This window comes from Tiliqua scincoides, chromosome 2 (assembly GCF_035046505.1).
Source record: "Tiliqua scincoides isolate rTilSci1 chromosome 2, rTilSci1.hap2, whole genome shotgun sequence".
Taxonomy (NCBI): domain Eukaryota; kingdom Metazoa; phylum Chordata; class Lepidosauria; order Squamata; family Scincidae; genus Tiliqua; species Tiliqua scincoides.
In genome coordinates, this window is record NC_089822.1 from 263,970,749 (window position 1) to 263,985,151 (window position 14,403).

General features: G+C 50.5%; 1 protein-coding gene across 2 annotated transcripts; it reads left to right on the plus strand.

The window, feature by feature from the left end:
* The first annotated feature begins 1,358 nt into the window (after positions 1 to 1,358).
* LOC136640419 (zinc finger and SCAN domain-containing protein 31-like) lies at positions 1,359 to 12,466 on the plus strand. Of its 2 annotated transcripts, XM_066615542.1 has the most exons (5): positions 1,359 to 1,444; positions 3,098 to 3,196; positions 3,793 to 4,657; positions 6,260 to 6,377; positions 9,790 to 12,466. In XM_066615542.1, exons 3-5 carry the CDS (start codon positions 3,908 to 3,910, stop codon positions 10,635 to 10,637), a joined length of 1,716 nt encoding a protein of 571 aa, XP_066471639.1. In that variant the 5' UTR covers positions 1,359 to 1,444; positions 3,098 to 3,196; positions 3,793 to 3,907; the 3' UTR covers positions 10,638 to 12,466. The 2 variants fall into 2 exon arrangements, with proteins under 2 accessions (XP_066471639.1, XP_066471640.1); XM_066615543.1 differs by lacking the exon at positions 3,098 to 3,196.
* Positions 12,467 to 14,403: the final 1,937 nt, after the last annotated feature.

The window sequence follows — 14,403 nt, forward strand, 5'->3', positions numbered from 1 at the left end:
GCAGCTGGCTGCTCTGTGTGCAAAATGTCCAGCTTTAGTTCAGTCTAGAACAGTGATCTCAATGTTTGTCCTCCAGCTGTACCACTTCACATGATCCACCTATTCAAAGTACCACTGGAAGTAACTGGCGATGACATCGTCACCAGTTACTTCTGGGTTTGGAGGCCAGATGCGACGGGACAAAAACCAATAAGAGACTCAGGGTGGACGAGAGGGCTTTCTCAAGCGTGGAAAAGCATGCTTTGGAGCTCTGCCTGCCGAGCAGAGCCTCTATCACTGTTTCTTGTGTCACATTCCTGGTCTTGATGCTGAGTGGCAGGTGTCGAGGGGTCCTGCGAGTACCACCAGACAGGGTGGTACTGGACAGCTAGGCCACCCTGAGCCTCTTACTGGTTGGCCATATCTGGCCTCCCAACTCAGAAATAACTGGTGATAGTGTCATCACCAGTCACTTCCACTGGTACTTCAAATAGGTGGACCATGTGAAGTGGTACAGCAAAGGAGAAAGACTGAGAAGTACTGGTCCAGAGTGCTCCCAGAGAATTCTGGTGGGTCACAGGAAGCTGGACAGACCCTTGGCCTGATCCAGCAGGGCTCTTCTTATGTACTTATGCTCTAGTTGGCCAAGGGGGGGGGTCAAGAGAGCACACAGACAAAGTCATCCTCCCAAGGGAGGAACTTGCCCGCATCCTCAGAGCCCACAAGGTGAAAAGGATCCGAAGCAACAGAACAAATCGGTGCCCACCTGGGGCATCACTTCTGGGACGTCACCAGAAATCTGGAGTCCAAGTGTGAACAGATGTGAGGAGCTTTGACCGCAATCCTATGCACACTTTCCAGAGAGGTAGCCCACTGAAGACAATGGGACTTACTTCTGAGTAGACAAGGACACGATTGGGCTTGTTTGCTGTGCACAGTTGTGCAAGGGCAGAAGGGAGTGCGAGAGTCTGTCCTGGTGGGAAAGAGGCTGGCCCAGATCAGACCACTGTGCAGAGGCGGACGTGGCAGTTCTCCTGCATCCCGGTCCCACTCTGCACAAGAGCACTCTGCACACGCTCAGGAGCCCCCTCGCCTCTCCGGGCTGCTCCACCAGGACAGGGGGCCGAGACTCGGACAGGGACGGTGCTTGCTCGCAACTCTCTCTGGAGGGGGAGGTGGGAGGGCGACTCCCACGCGCAGGCACAAGACACGCGTGGGGGAGGGAGGGGAGGTTCTGCCCGCAGGAGGAGGGTCTAGATGCTCTCGAGGGGGCCCGCGGAGCCAGTCCGGATGCCCAGCCCAGCCCGCAGTGCGAGGCTCATCAGGAGCTGCGAGCTCCGCGCATCACTTCCTGCTCCGCCTTCCCTGGGAAAGTGGCGTTTGAATTTCCCACGCCAGGCGCACCGAGCGGAGGCGGCTGGAAGGAGGAAGCAGAGCCGGATCGAGCCCTCCCGGGAGGGATCGGGTGCGTGGAGGGGCGGGGGGCGCAGGGGCGCAAGGCAGGAGGTGGGGGAGGAGCAGAGCCCCCGCCCCGGAGGCGCTGTGCACCCGCCTCGCTCCCTCCCACCCAGCCACCCGCCCCCTGAGATATGGGGAGGGGGAGCCCTAAGCGCAGCTACAGAGCCCCGCGACCCTTCCCCAGTTAGAGGGACTGGCCCCTCGCCCTCCCCGCTTCTTCTGCAGCCCTGCGACTGGGTGTCCCCCCCGCTAAAGCGATGCCCCCCCAGCCCTGATTGCTCTGCTGCCTGCCAAAGACCCCCCCCCTTGCCCCGGTTCTGGACGCATCCCGCGTATCCTCCACTCTGGTGTGGACAACCCAGTAGCAGCCGGGGGGGGGGGGGCTGTGTCACAGCCGGATTGGAGCCAGACTACTTGGGGGGGGGGGGCTCTCAGCCTCTGCCTCACTGTGATCCTGACCCCCCACATTGGCTCCCCCCTCACACACAGCCAGAGCTTCTGCCTGCCGTGGAGCCCCTCCCCCCCCAGTGCAACCAGCAGGCAAGGGGAAGGGGTTTGGTTTGGGACCCTGGCGGGGTAGGAGACAGAGGGCTTGCCGTGGTTGATCTTGTGTGTCCTTCAGCCCGGAACCAGGGTGTGATCCCTTTTGATTTGCTGGGCCCCCACCCACTCCTCCCCCTCCTGCATGGGGGGAGGCACAGGGAGGATGGTCGCCCTTGCTCTGCTCCCCATAAGAGCTGTACTTGAAAGGGGAGGGTGAGAGGCACCTGCCCCCCCCCAGCTGTTGCTCTGTTGCTGTCCCAGCTTTTGGCTGTCTGGGGGACAGGAACTGGTCCTCCCTTGGAGGGCATCTCCAAGTGGAAGGACTGTTCTTGTAGGAAGCACTGTCACGGCTTCTTCCTGAGTCTGAGCTTGGTCTGTCCAGCTCAGACTGGCGGTGGCTGTCCAGGGTTTTGGGCAGAGGAAGCTCTTCTCCTTGTCCCACCTGGAGACGCTGCCAGGGGCGGGACCCGGGATCCTATGAATGCCAAGTCTACCTTCTGCCGCTCAGACGCATCTCCTATTGGGGCACCTTTGATCTGAGCTCACCAGCCACAACTGTCTCCATCAGCAGCTGACCACCTGACCGTGATGGCAGCCACATTGTGCCAGGATTGGTGCCTAAATGGGGGTGTTCTCCTCTTTCTTCCCTTTCCTTTCTGCCTTAAGCAGTAAACAAGTCCCCCCAGGCCTTGGGCAGTTGTTTAGAAAGGCAGTTATTTAAATGTAGTGGGCAAATGAATCCGGGCACAGAACACAGAGCCAGTGAACAAAGGGTCCTGGAACACTGAGTGGGAGGCGGTTGGTTGGTGACAGTTAGAAGTGGGGAGGGTCCTGAGGGAGGAAAGGGGAAGAAACATACCACAAAGGGCATACAGGCCTGAGATCACAGAAGAGACTCTACCACTTCAGGCTGCAGTGGAGGGAAGGGGAGATCACATGTACGGAAAAAGCCTTCCCTGGAAGTGAAAAAAACTAGCTCAGTGGAGAAACAGAGAGCTTGTTTACGACCATGCTCTCTGAGGGGCTAACTTTTTAGAACCGTGCTCCCTGAAGGGCTAGCTTTCTACCTGCAGGGAGGTTTTGCATAAATTAATTGGTTTTTTTTTTTTTTAAACAGTATCTTCTGCATGCAGCAGTGTAGCTCATTCTGCTTCCTCCCTCTGCGGCACAAGTAGGCCAGGCAACAGCAGAAGAGTGGATGAAAGCAACCGAACAGGTGGCCTGTTTTTTAAAAAACCTCAAACAAGATAAGACAATAGCAGATCAAGACAGACATTCCTGAATTAAACTCTAAAAGCAGCCGCCAATACAATGCAAATTCAAATGCCTAAGTGCATCAAACTGTTTTTACTTGGGGCCACTACTCGTGTCATAGTAGCAAGGGAGGGCATTGCGAGGGCCGGCTGCCATTACCGAAAGGGCCTCATCTCCCAGGACAGAACCAACAAACCAATTGCTTGACTGGCACTGGTGCACTGACGCTGTGCCAGTAACCAGAGTGATACCAAGCTGGATCTGGAGGTTTGATCTCATCCAGCAGGGTCCCCCAGGTAGCCGAGAGATGCTCTCCTACTGCCTCTGTTCATCCATCGCTGAGAACTGCCTGCTTCGTTCATTCTTACAGCAGAATGAGACCAGGCTCCTGTGCCCCCCATGTGAGAATTGTGTTCCTCAGTCCAAAAGCTGCACCCTCTTGACTAAGTGCCTACCATTTGGGCTCCTCCAGCCCTGCTAGTGGCCCTCTGATATTTGACGACTGCCTTTCTCGCTTCCTGGAGCAGAAGCTCTGACTTCCTCTTTCTCTTTCCCCAGGAACTTTTAGTTTTGCTTGTCATCCAGCTGCTGGTTCTGGAGCTGCTGGGATTCGGTCACGTCTCAACCAAGAGCTTATTGATATCTGGGATAATTGTTCAGAGGAGGAGGGAAGATGGCAGCAGACCGGAAAGACCCAGCTGCACTAGGTGCCCAGTTGGCAGTTGTGGAGGTGCTGGATGAAGCAGGCCCTGCACCAGAAGATGGCCTGGGGAAAGACGACATCCAAGCTGGGAGTCCCGGGGAATTCTGTGAAAGAAGCACAGTCCAGCAGGTGAAGCAGGAGTCCAACGAACGGTCGCAGCAGTGCTGGGAAGCCAAGTTCCAGGCCTTTGTGAATGCCCTGGAGTCCCCTCCACCTGCCGGGGCCAACCCTTGGCTGCTGCACTCCAGGCCAAGGGATGATCCCCACGTCTTGATGCCCCCCCTCAGAGATGCAGCTGACCCCAGCCAGCCTGCTCCAGAGGAAAGGACGGTCCCGTGTCTGCCAGGCCTGAGTATGGAACTGCACCTGGCCAAAGCTGGCCTGTTTGCACACAACAAAGGAGGCTGTGGAGAAGGGGAGAGCCTAGGTGGGGCGGCCGCCATGGCAGATGTGCAGAGGCAACAATTCAGGCAGCACTGCTACCAGGAAGCAGAAGGCCCCCGAGGCACCTTCCGACGGCTGTGGGAACTCTGCCATCGGTGGTTGAAGCCGGAGACCCGCAGCAAAGAGCAGATCTTGGAGCTGGTGATCTTGGAGCAGTTCCTAGCCGTCCTTCCCCAGGAGATGCAGCGCTGGGTTGAGGAAGGGAGCCCAGAGAGCGGCTCTCAAGCAGTGGCTCTGGCTGAGGACTTCCTGCTGCAGCGGCAGCAGGAGGAGCAGGTGAGGATGCGGGAGATGAGACGCTCCGGTGGCGGCCATGTTTGTTCCTAGCTAGGAGGCGTCGGCTGCGTTGATCCCTTCCACAGAATCAAATGGCAAAGCCCTTGCCGGATTGTGTCACTCAGGCTACAGTTCAGGGGGTGCCTCTTTGAATACACCCCCCCCCCCATCTAATCTCCCAAACCTCTGAATATACAGAGCTGGTGTGCCAGAGCTAGAGGTTCAGTGTAAACTTTCCCTTTGTTTTCTGTATAGGGAAGGTTCTGTACTGGGGAAGCATTCAGACTCCCCTCTTGCAGCCTGAAATGGTACAATCCAGGTAAAGCTCTTTTACTGGACTCTGCTGAACAGAGGAGAGTGCCCTTCAGCATGTGGGAAAGCTGGAAGGAGTCCCTTGGGCAGCCTGGTCTCATTGCATCAGGACCTTCTGCATCTCAAGCCTATTAATGTTTGTCCAGGGCTTTTTGTATATTCTCAGTGATTTTAAAAGGGGATTAGAAAAACCTCATGCACAAGAAAGCTCAATCAGCGGCTGTTGGCCAGGTCAGCTCAGTGGGACTTCTGCGCATGGAGAAAATGTACTGCTGAATAGCAGGTGCTGGGAAAGGGACAAACAGGGAGGAGGGCTGTTGCTTTTGTGTCCACCTTGGATGCACCTGGCTGTCCCCTGTTGGAAACAGGGTACTGGGCTACGTGGAACATAGAAAGCTGCTTTCTATTGAATCAACCACCGTTGGTCCATCCAACTTAGTAGTCACCAGTGACTAGCAGCAGCTCTCCAGGATTTCAGGCAGGAATTTTAAGCCGGGCTGGAATGCAGGACCTTCCTTATACAAACCAGATGGTCATCCACTGAGCCATGACCCTACAGAGCCAGGATGGTATAGTGGTTTGGGCATTGGACTTAGATCTGCAAGATTCAGGTTCAAATCCCTGCTCATCCACAATGCTTCCTGAGTGACCTTGGGCCAGTCATTCTCTCTCAGCCTCACTTGTCTCGCAGGGTTGTTGGGAGGAAAAGGAGGAGAGGAACTACAGTTTGTACACCACCCTGAGCTCCTTGGAGGAAGGGTGGTATAAAAATAGGAAAATAAATAAACTCCTCCTAGATCTTGGGTCTGACCCAGCTGGGCTCTTTTAAATGTTCTTTTAAGCATTATAGCCATGCACTCGTAGGCAGGCCATTTTTTGGAAGCTACTTCCCTTTGGGGACTTCCATTCACGGACTGATTTAGACATCTCATCTAGCTGTGCCATGATCTGAGCACATCCTGCCCCTCTCAGACCAGTAAGATGAATGGGGACAAATGACCCACTCCGGATCCCTACCCCATAGATAGATTTAGGGATGCAGACTTGTTCAGGGGTTGCCCAAAGTGGGGGGAGACAGTGAATAATTGTTGACTTATCATACAGACCATTTGTTTGTTTGTTTGTTTGTTTGTTTATTAAGTGCGTGAACTGCTTTGTAAATTATTCTATTTGAAAAGTGGTATATAAATACTCTTAATGATAATATTTCAAGAGAAAGGGGGAGAAATGGCTCCTTGCCTATTGAGTTTCTCTTTATGTTTGCTTTATGGGCCCTTCCTTGCTTTTCAGGTGTTGGGGCCATTGAAGGGGATGGTCAGTTTCCCTGAGGCAGAGACAGCTGAGACCTGGCCGCGGCCACACTTTGGTGGGATCAAGCAGGAGAACAACTGGGAATCCGCCTCGCTAGGTAAACGTTACTTCTGTTAGAGGGTAATTGGTCTGTGGAACTCCTTGCCACAGGATGCGGTGATGGTGTGTGCCCGAGTTGCCTTGGAAGGGGCACTGGACAGAATTCAAGAAGAAAAGTCTGGTTTTAGAAGTAGGCTACCTCAGAATGCCAGGTGCAAGGGAGTGACAACAGGATGCAGGTCTTTTGTTGTGAGCTCCCTGGGGCATCTGGTGGGCCACTGTGAGATACAGGAAGCTGGACTAGATGGGGCTTTGGTCTGATCCAGCAGGGCTGTTATTATGTTCTTACGTCTCCTTTATTGGGCCTTTTGGCACCAGGGGTCAGATGTGGTTCTTTCACTTACTAGTTCCTTAACATTGTGGCTGTTGTTCCCAGAGCCTCTGTGAAGGAGTCACTTGCTTGCAGCTTCCCAAAATATGATTTTTCGATAATACAGCCTCAATTCAGGCATCAGGCCGTGCTGTGGTTAAGGGGTACCCATGTTTTGAGGTGATGTATGGCTTGGCAAGCCCCATAGTTTGCTATCAGAAACCACGGTCGCAAGCAGATTCGCAGGCCTGGCTTTATCATAAACCCTCATCTCTCCTTCGCCTCCATATTCTGTCCCCAAATCACGAGGCTCCTCTCTTGACAAGACAGCAAAAATACAGCTCTTCCTGTCTGGTTCCCCTCAGCAAAAACGCTGGCCATCTCTTGCTTTGCCCACCCCAGTCTCCTCTTCTGTCATTGTCCATTGTCTTAATTAATTAGTATTAATCTTAATTAATTAATATTAATCTTAATTAATATCCACTGGATATTAATGCAAATTTTGCCATAGCTGGCTCAGAGGTGATTGAGCTCTAGCCCAATCCTGGGATCACTCAGAATATTGAGCAGGTCTTATTTAATCCCTGCTTGAGAATTGGTCCTGCGACACCAATCCTGATCTTACAAAGAAACTTTATTTTTTCTTACTGGAAAGCATAACTTAACTGTGTTAGTTTGTGAATCTGTCCCTCTATTATTCCACCAATTGGTCCCTATCCAAGTGTACTTACAGAGGCATGCAACTGGAGTGGCCAACTCTTTCAAGCTGGAGTTCTGGTATGCCTTTGTCTTGCTCAGCAATCTCCACCATGCTGGTGGACTGCATTCCTCCTTTGCTCTTCTTCTCTGGCCCTCTGCTTTGCCTGGGCCTCCTCCTTCAGCTACTGCCGTGCAACGTCTCCTCCTCCTCCTGAGAAGGCCTTCATCTCTTATCTCGTGAAATGCAATCCTATCTTGCGCTAGAACAGGCAAGCCAGGAGGCTTGCGTTGTATCCAGTGTGAGATAGGGTGCCAAAGTGGCTCAGCCAGAGGTAAGGGGAAACTCTTCCCTTTACCCCTGGGTAAGCCACTACAGCCCCTACGGGTCTCCTCAGATTTGCGCCACCTCCTGAGGTGGCACAAGTCCGAGGAGAGCGGAGTGACTTGAAGCCGCTCTGCACTGCTCGGGGGTTGGGATCCGGCATAAGAGCCGGATCCCAGCTCCACCTCCCGCTCCCCGTCCACCCTCAGGGCCACCCTCCACCCACCCTGGAACGCTTCCCTCCTGCCTCTTCCCAGTCTCCTCCCTGCCCACCCCAGAGCCTTGCATTGACTGAGCTTGGCTGATGTAAATGTCCCTCCACAAGCTGCCACGGAGGCTGGATTCAGCCTCCATGGGCCAGAATACCTTTGTGCGCTGGTGCGGCTTGCTCCTGAGGAGGTGCAAATGCGCTTTACGGTACATTCGTGACCCTCCTAGGCTGGCGCAAGGGACTTGCACCAGCCTAACTCGTGGTTAGGATTGCACCCTTAATCTCTTATTCTCCACACAACGTTATAATTAGGGCTTTGCCTGAAGTTGGAGAATCTGCTGTTTCCTGGCACATCAGAACTCCAGCTGCATCAGCAACCTTCATGCGTTCACACAAGCACCCTAAAACGAATCATGATGTCGGTTCCGTCAACTCCATCCAGAGCTCTGACCTAAATGCCCCTTCTTAAATCATTGGAGCATTGATAAAGAGCATTGGCTCCTTGTCCACTCCTTAATCCCACCCCAAGTTTCCAGTCCTTCAAAGCCTCCCTGGCCTTGCCCCCTTCTTGTCTCTGGCCTTGTGTTTCAGGGTTATTTTCCTGCGTATGACCTTCATTCATCCAGCTTCACCACCCTCATTTGCCTGAATCCTCCTGCTTCCTCAAATGGCTCTGTCCTTTCTCTCTTGCTGCCTCTTAGGCCTGGAACAGCCCCCCAGAACATTGTCATGATGCCACATCTCTTGCTTCTTCCATATCCCTCCTCAAAATCCAGTTTTTCCACAAAGCCTGTGGCATAACCTGCAGCTCCAGATAAAAGAGCTTGGTATGTTTAGGCTGGAGAAGAGAAGACAGGGGAAGTACAAGAGCCATTTTCAAGTATCTGAAGGGCTGTCATGCAGAAGAACAGGAAGGCTCACTTTCTGTGGTTTTGCAGGGCAGGCCTAAAACTAATGGGTTGAAACTATTGGGAAGTAGATTTAGGCTAGGCACGAGGAAGAATCTCCCCACTATAAGAGCTGTCTGGCACTGGTCATGGTCTCTCTCTCTCATTGGGGGTTTTCAGACAGGCTGGATGGCCACCTGTCAGTTGCCTACACCAGGGGTGCCCAAACCCCGGCCCTGGGGCCACTTGCAGCCCTCAAGGCCTCTCAATGCGGCCCTCAGGGAGCCCCCAGTCTCCAATGAGCCTCTGGCTCTCCAGAGATTTGTTGGAGCCCACACTGGCCAGATGCAACTGCTCTCAGCATGACGGCCAACTGTTCGACCTTTCGCATGAGCTGTAGGATGAGGGCTCCCTCCATTGCTTGCTGTTTCACATCTGTGATGCAGCAGTGGCAGCAAAGGAAAGGCCAGCCTTGCTTTGTGCAAGGCCTTTTATAGGCCTTGAGCTATTGCAAGACCTTCATTCATTCATATGAGTTCATCTTTAATATGTTCATTTATGTAAACTTATGTAAATTTATTCAAATTTTAAATGTGAATTAATTCTTCCCCCCCCCGGCCCCCAACACAGTATCAGAGAGACAATGTGGCCCTCCTGCCAAAAACTTTGGACACCCCTGGCCTACACTAAACAGAGGGCAGGACTAGATGACCTCTAAGGCACTTTCCAACTCTGACATTCTGTTTCCTACTGTAAACTTATAGCTGTAATAATCATGTATTTCTCCCTTATTACTGTGGTCTCTTATTTCCTTTCCCTTCCTCTGTTGTTTCCCGTGTGCCAGTTTCAAATTTGTAAGCTCCTAAGGGCAGGGACCTGTTCTCTCATGCTTTCTAAAGCACCATGTACATAGAGGCATTATTGAAGTGGCATTATATTGCCTGACTTACTGACAATACCGGGTTCTCTCCTTTATTTCAGAAGGTGATGAGATGGTTTGCAGGAATGAAAGCAGTCAACTAGAGGAGAACTCCAGGGAACTGAAAGCGAATAAGATATTGGCAGGCAGATTGGACAAGAGCATTTCTCATAGTACTGATCAGGAGGAAACCTCTGAGAGCCAAGAGGAAAGCTTCCCAGAAAAGGAAGGGGGCCTTTTCATTCATTCTCAGGGAACCTATGAGGAGCTCCAGGATATTGTCATACCACGAGAAATCTCCACAGGCTTTGAAGAAGTGATGATCCCAGTTGAATGGGGACAACACTTTAGACAAAGGTCGCATAAAAGACTAGCTTCATTAGAAAAGTACAAATGTCTAGTCTGTGGGAGATGCTTTGGCCAGCGATCAAATCTTATAACACACGAGAGAATTCACACAGGAGAGAAACCGTTCACATGCTTGGAGTGTGGGAAAAGCTTCCGCCGGAAAGCACATCTGGTGGAGCACGAGAGGATTCACACAGGAGAGAAGCCATACAAGTGCCCTGAATGCAATAAAGGCTTCTGTGATAGGTCAAGTCTCAATACGCATGCCAGAACCCACACGGGAGAGAAGCCATATAAGTGCACAGACTGTGGCAAATGTTACAGCCGTCACAGAAGCCTTGCTGATCATAAGAGAATCCACACGGGAGAGAAGCCATATAAATGCCTGGAGTGTGATAAATGCTTCAGCAGGAGATCAAACTTCAACGAGCATAAGAGAATTCACATGGAGGAGAAACTCCATAAATGCACGGACTGTGGGAAAACATTCATTCTGCTCTCCAACCTTACTGACCACATGAGAACCCACACGGGAGAGAAGCCATATGAATGCAAGGAATGAGTCAAAGGCTTTAGTTGCAGCTTGCTCCTTATTAAGCATAAGTGAAATCACATAGGAGAGCAACCCTGTCGGTGCTCGGAATCCAGGAAATGCTTCAGCATGAGTTTTACCCTCAACCGACATAAGAGAATACACATAGGAGAAAAATGATATGAATTATGATCTCGCTGCGGTGAAAAATGCTGGGATGAATTGGGAATGGGAGAATGGACTGTGGCCTTTCAGAATGCAGGTGGGAATCACATTTTTCAGTGCTTCATTGAGTAAAAAAAAAAACTGCCTTGCAAGTGGAAAACTAGCAAGGAACGAGCTGGGCCAGAGCAATTCTCCTTGATATGCTAGCTGTCTACTTGCAGGGAGATTTTTTTCTTAACGTGGAAACATTCAAACTTGATACATTTCCTTCTCCCTTACTTGTAGTCTGAGGCCCCACAACCCATGCAGTCACCTCAAGCCTCTCCTACCTCATTCCACAGCATATCTGAACGTGGCCACAGCTATCAGCCCCCTCTGTGGAGAGATGCTTTTTGCTTTTTGAGAACAGGGTGAAAACCACAGTGCCAGATCCCTGCCCTTATTAAACCACCGCCACCATGAGGTCAACCCCCTGATGGTAACAGGAAACCAAATTTAACTTTGTGGACAGGTCATCGTAGTACTTAACACTGATAAGCACTTTTTAGAGTGTTCAGGAGTCAGACTTCACATGCCTTATGCTAGCAATCTTCACAACAACCCTGCAAGGCAGATCCATTTTATTATCTCTGTATTTCAGATAGGGATGGAGGGAGCTGAAGCTAAGAGATAATGGTGTACCTGAGGACACTTGGTGAGTTTTTGGGCTCACAACTTATTGCTTCTTAAGAAACAGGAAGTTTATTTTCGCTGGTGATTTCTGTTAGCTGTTCTCCCCCCTCCTCCCCAAGAAGAAGAGGAATGTGTTTGACTTGGGAGCAGTGCTGACCTAGTCAACAATTCTGAGCTAAGTGGTCCAATGCTTTGACTCAGCATAAGTTCACAGGAGCTGGGATTGCTTCCATAAATCTGCACACACCCTTAAGGGTTTGCTGCTACTTATTGCACTTCTGGCTATCTATGAAGAAGAACATGACAATAAAACTAAGATTGGCAGGATCATATACTCTCTGCCACTGCTTTCGGTGATGACCACAGGCTTTAACCTTTCAAAAGGGGGATCAGACAAATTAATGGAGGAGGAGAAATCTTTTATAAGTGGGCATTGGCCATGCTAATGAAATACAACCTCCAGACCCGGAGGAGGATCAGACCCGGTTTCTCTCTGACTAGCAGTTGTGGGGGGTCGGAGAAGCAACAGCAGGGGACAGTTCTGGCCTTCCTGCCCTCCTCATGGCCTTCCCAGGGGATCAAACTGACCGTTGTGGGAAGCAGATTGCTAGATTGGATTCTCTTGTTCCGCAAGGCCCTGCTTAATGTTCTTACTATTTATGCTATTTTGTGGATTTTGCTTGGTTTTAAACTTCTGTATTGGTAATTTTCAAGATTTCTTACAGACCCAGAAGTTTGTGTGTAGTGTGTGTATTTTTCTAAACTAATAATAATAGCTCTTGAAAGTGCTAACGAGAACTATAAAACGGGCAGGACTCTCCTCCCCTACATCTTAGGAATCCAACAATGTACAGTACACCTGATGCTTTGGGCACAGTGGGGGGGGGGTGCTGCCCTTATTATGGACATACTGAAAAGAATGACACTGAATGGCCCATAGAAAGCATTGATATCTGAAAAACGTTTGATGATACAAAACAACTAAGATAACTGTTGGAATCAGCACCTCTGAACTGTATTAAAGAGACATTAAAAATTCAACATAAACAATTCTTGTGTTACACACTGTTATTTTGGAATGGCAGCTGGCATGGATACCCCAAATAGTTGAGATTTCTGTGGCTGCTTTTTAGTGCGCCGAGCGCCTCACGCGCATTATCTCAGCCATCCTGGCAGCCGAATGATGACCCAGTCATGATGTTTAATGTACATTTGCGATGGTTTGTAGGATACATAAAAATCCACTGAGTTTCCAAGCAGCCATTGCAATGCATTGGGATAGAACCACCATGACCCCGTTAAACTGCCTGCCTGCCTGCTCCAGCAGCAGCCATGAAAATCACTTTCTGAGATACTACCTGATCTCTCCATCTTGGCAGAAAAGGTGGGGAGTGGATGCTCAACTGTTCAGTTACTTCTCAACTGGGAGAGTCTAGAACAGGGGTGTCAAACTCGTTTCATACAGAGGGCCGAAGTTAGCACTCAGGGCACCTGTTAAGGGCCGGAAGTGATGTTGTTAAGCAGAAAATGACATCATTAAGCAGCTGTTCGCCAGAAACAACAACAACAACAGTATTTATCACCTTGCTCTCATCAAGAAACAGAACAGACAGAAACATCTCATCCTCATCTCAACAGAAATCAGCACCTTGCTCTCATATAGAAGTTCATTAACTGCAAATCAGAAGACAAAAAATCTTGATCATATTTCAAGAAATGGGAAAGCCCAATGTTCATGTGGGCCGATGTTTTTGTGGTAACACCTCAGCACTGCTTAGCAGCTGAGATCCCGAGGGCCAGATAAAAAGCTTACGTTTGACACCCATGGTCTAGAATCTCATACTTGCTTAGAAGGTCTCATCTAACCTGGAAGCTCTGCTGCCTCATTTCAGATATGCAGGTAGCAGTGGCTGGTTGTGATAAGGGAAAGAAAAAAATATTCTATACATGGTGACACACTTTTCTTTGGATAAGCCCCTGGCCGATCTTGATGCTGCGCTCTGAGCTCGATTTTTAATCGTGGTATTTATGTCCCACTTTGTCTCCCAAGTGGGCATTCAGAGCGGCTTACCAAAAAAAAACCAACCCGAATTAAAAGCCAGAACAAAAAGCAAAAGAACCAGGAAATGGTAAACCAGGAAACCTTTAACAGGCTACTACAGTGTTTCTCAATGTTTGTCCTGCACTGTACCACTTCACATGGTCCATCTATTCAAAGTACCATCAGACATAACTGGCAATGATGTCATCACCAATTACATCTGAGTTGGGAGGCCAGATGCAACATGACAAACACCAGTAAGAGGCTCAGGGTAGACGGGAGGGGTTTTTGAGCACAGAAAAGCATGCTTTGGAGGTCTGCCTGTGGACCAAGCCTCCTACCACTGTTTGTTGTGTCATATTCCTGATCTTGCTGCCAAGCAGCAAGGGTCCAGGGGTCCTGTGAGTACCACCCGACATCATCTCAAGTACCACTGGTTCCAGTACCATAAAAAGAAGCACTAGCTTCCTACTGCACAAAAGGACCACTTCGTCAGCCCTGTGCACAGAGCAGCTGCAAAAAGCAGAAAGGCTACATTGCAGTGAACGCAGGTGTCAGGCAGACAACACTGACTGTGCTGATCCAGCATCTGACCCCACAGGATACAGCAGTGGCCGCTTTGGCGCCGCTGTAGCCCTGGGCACTACGGAAGCATAGGATTGGTTCCTTAGTAACCATAAGCCTTACAACAACCCTGTAAGGTAGGTCAGCATTATTAACTGCCCATCTTCTTTCCTCACTCTCTTGGTTTCTGATTTCCTCTCCTCTGTTCTTTTCCTCCTCAGCTGTTTTAGACTGTAGGTACCTCGGGGCAGGGAACTGCACCTATCTATTTTCACCCATGCAACTCTATAAGGCACCCTCTTGCATATGGCAGCTGGTATAAAACCTCACAGGGACACGTGGGCGATGGGGATA

Coding starts and splice junctions, on each gene's coding strand:
- LOC136640419 (XM_066615542.1), top strand. CDS start 3,908: ATGGCAGCAGACCGGAAAGACCCAGCTGCACTAGGTGCCCAGTTGGCA. Junction 4,658..6,259: donor AGCGGCAGCAGGAGGAGCAG/GTGAGGATGCGG, acceptor CTTGCTTTTCAG/GTGTTGGGGCCATTGAAGGG. Junction 6,378..9,789: donor CTGGGAATCCGCCTCGCTAG/GTAAACGTTACT, acceptor CCTTTATTTCAG/AAGGTGATGAGATGGTTTGC.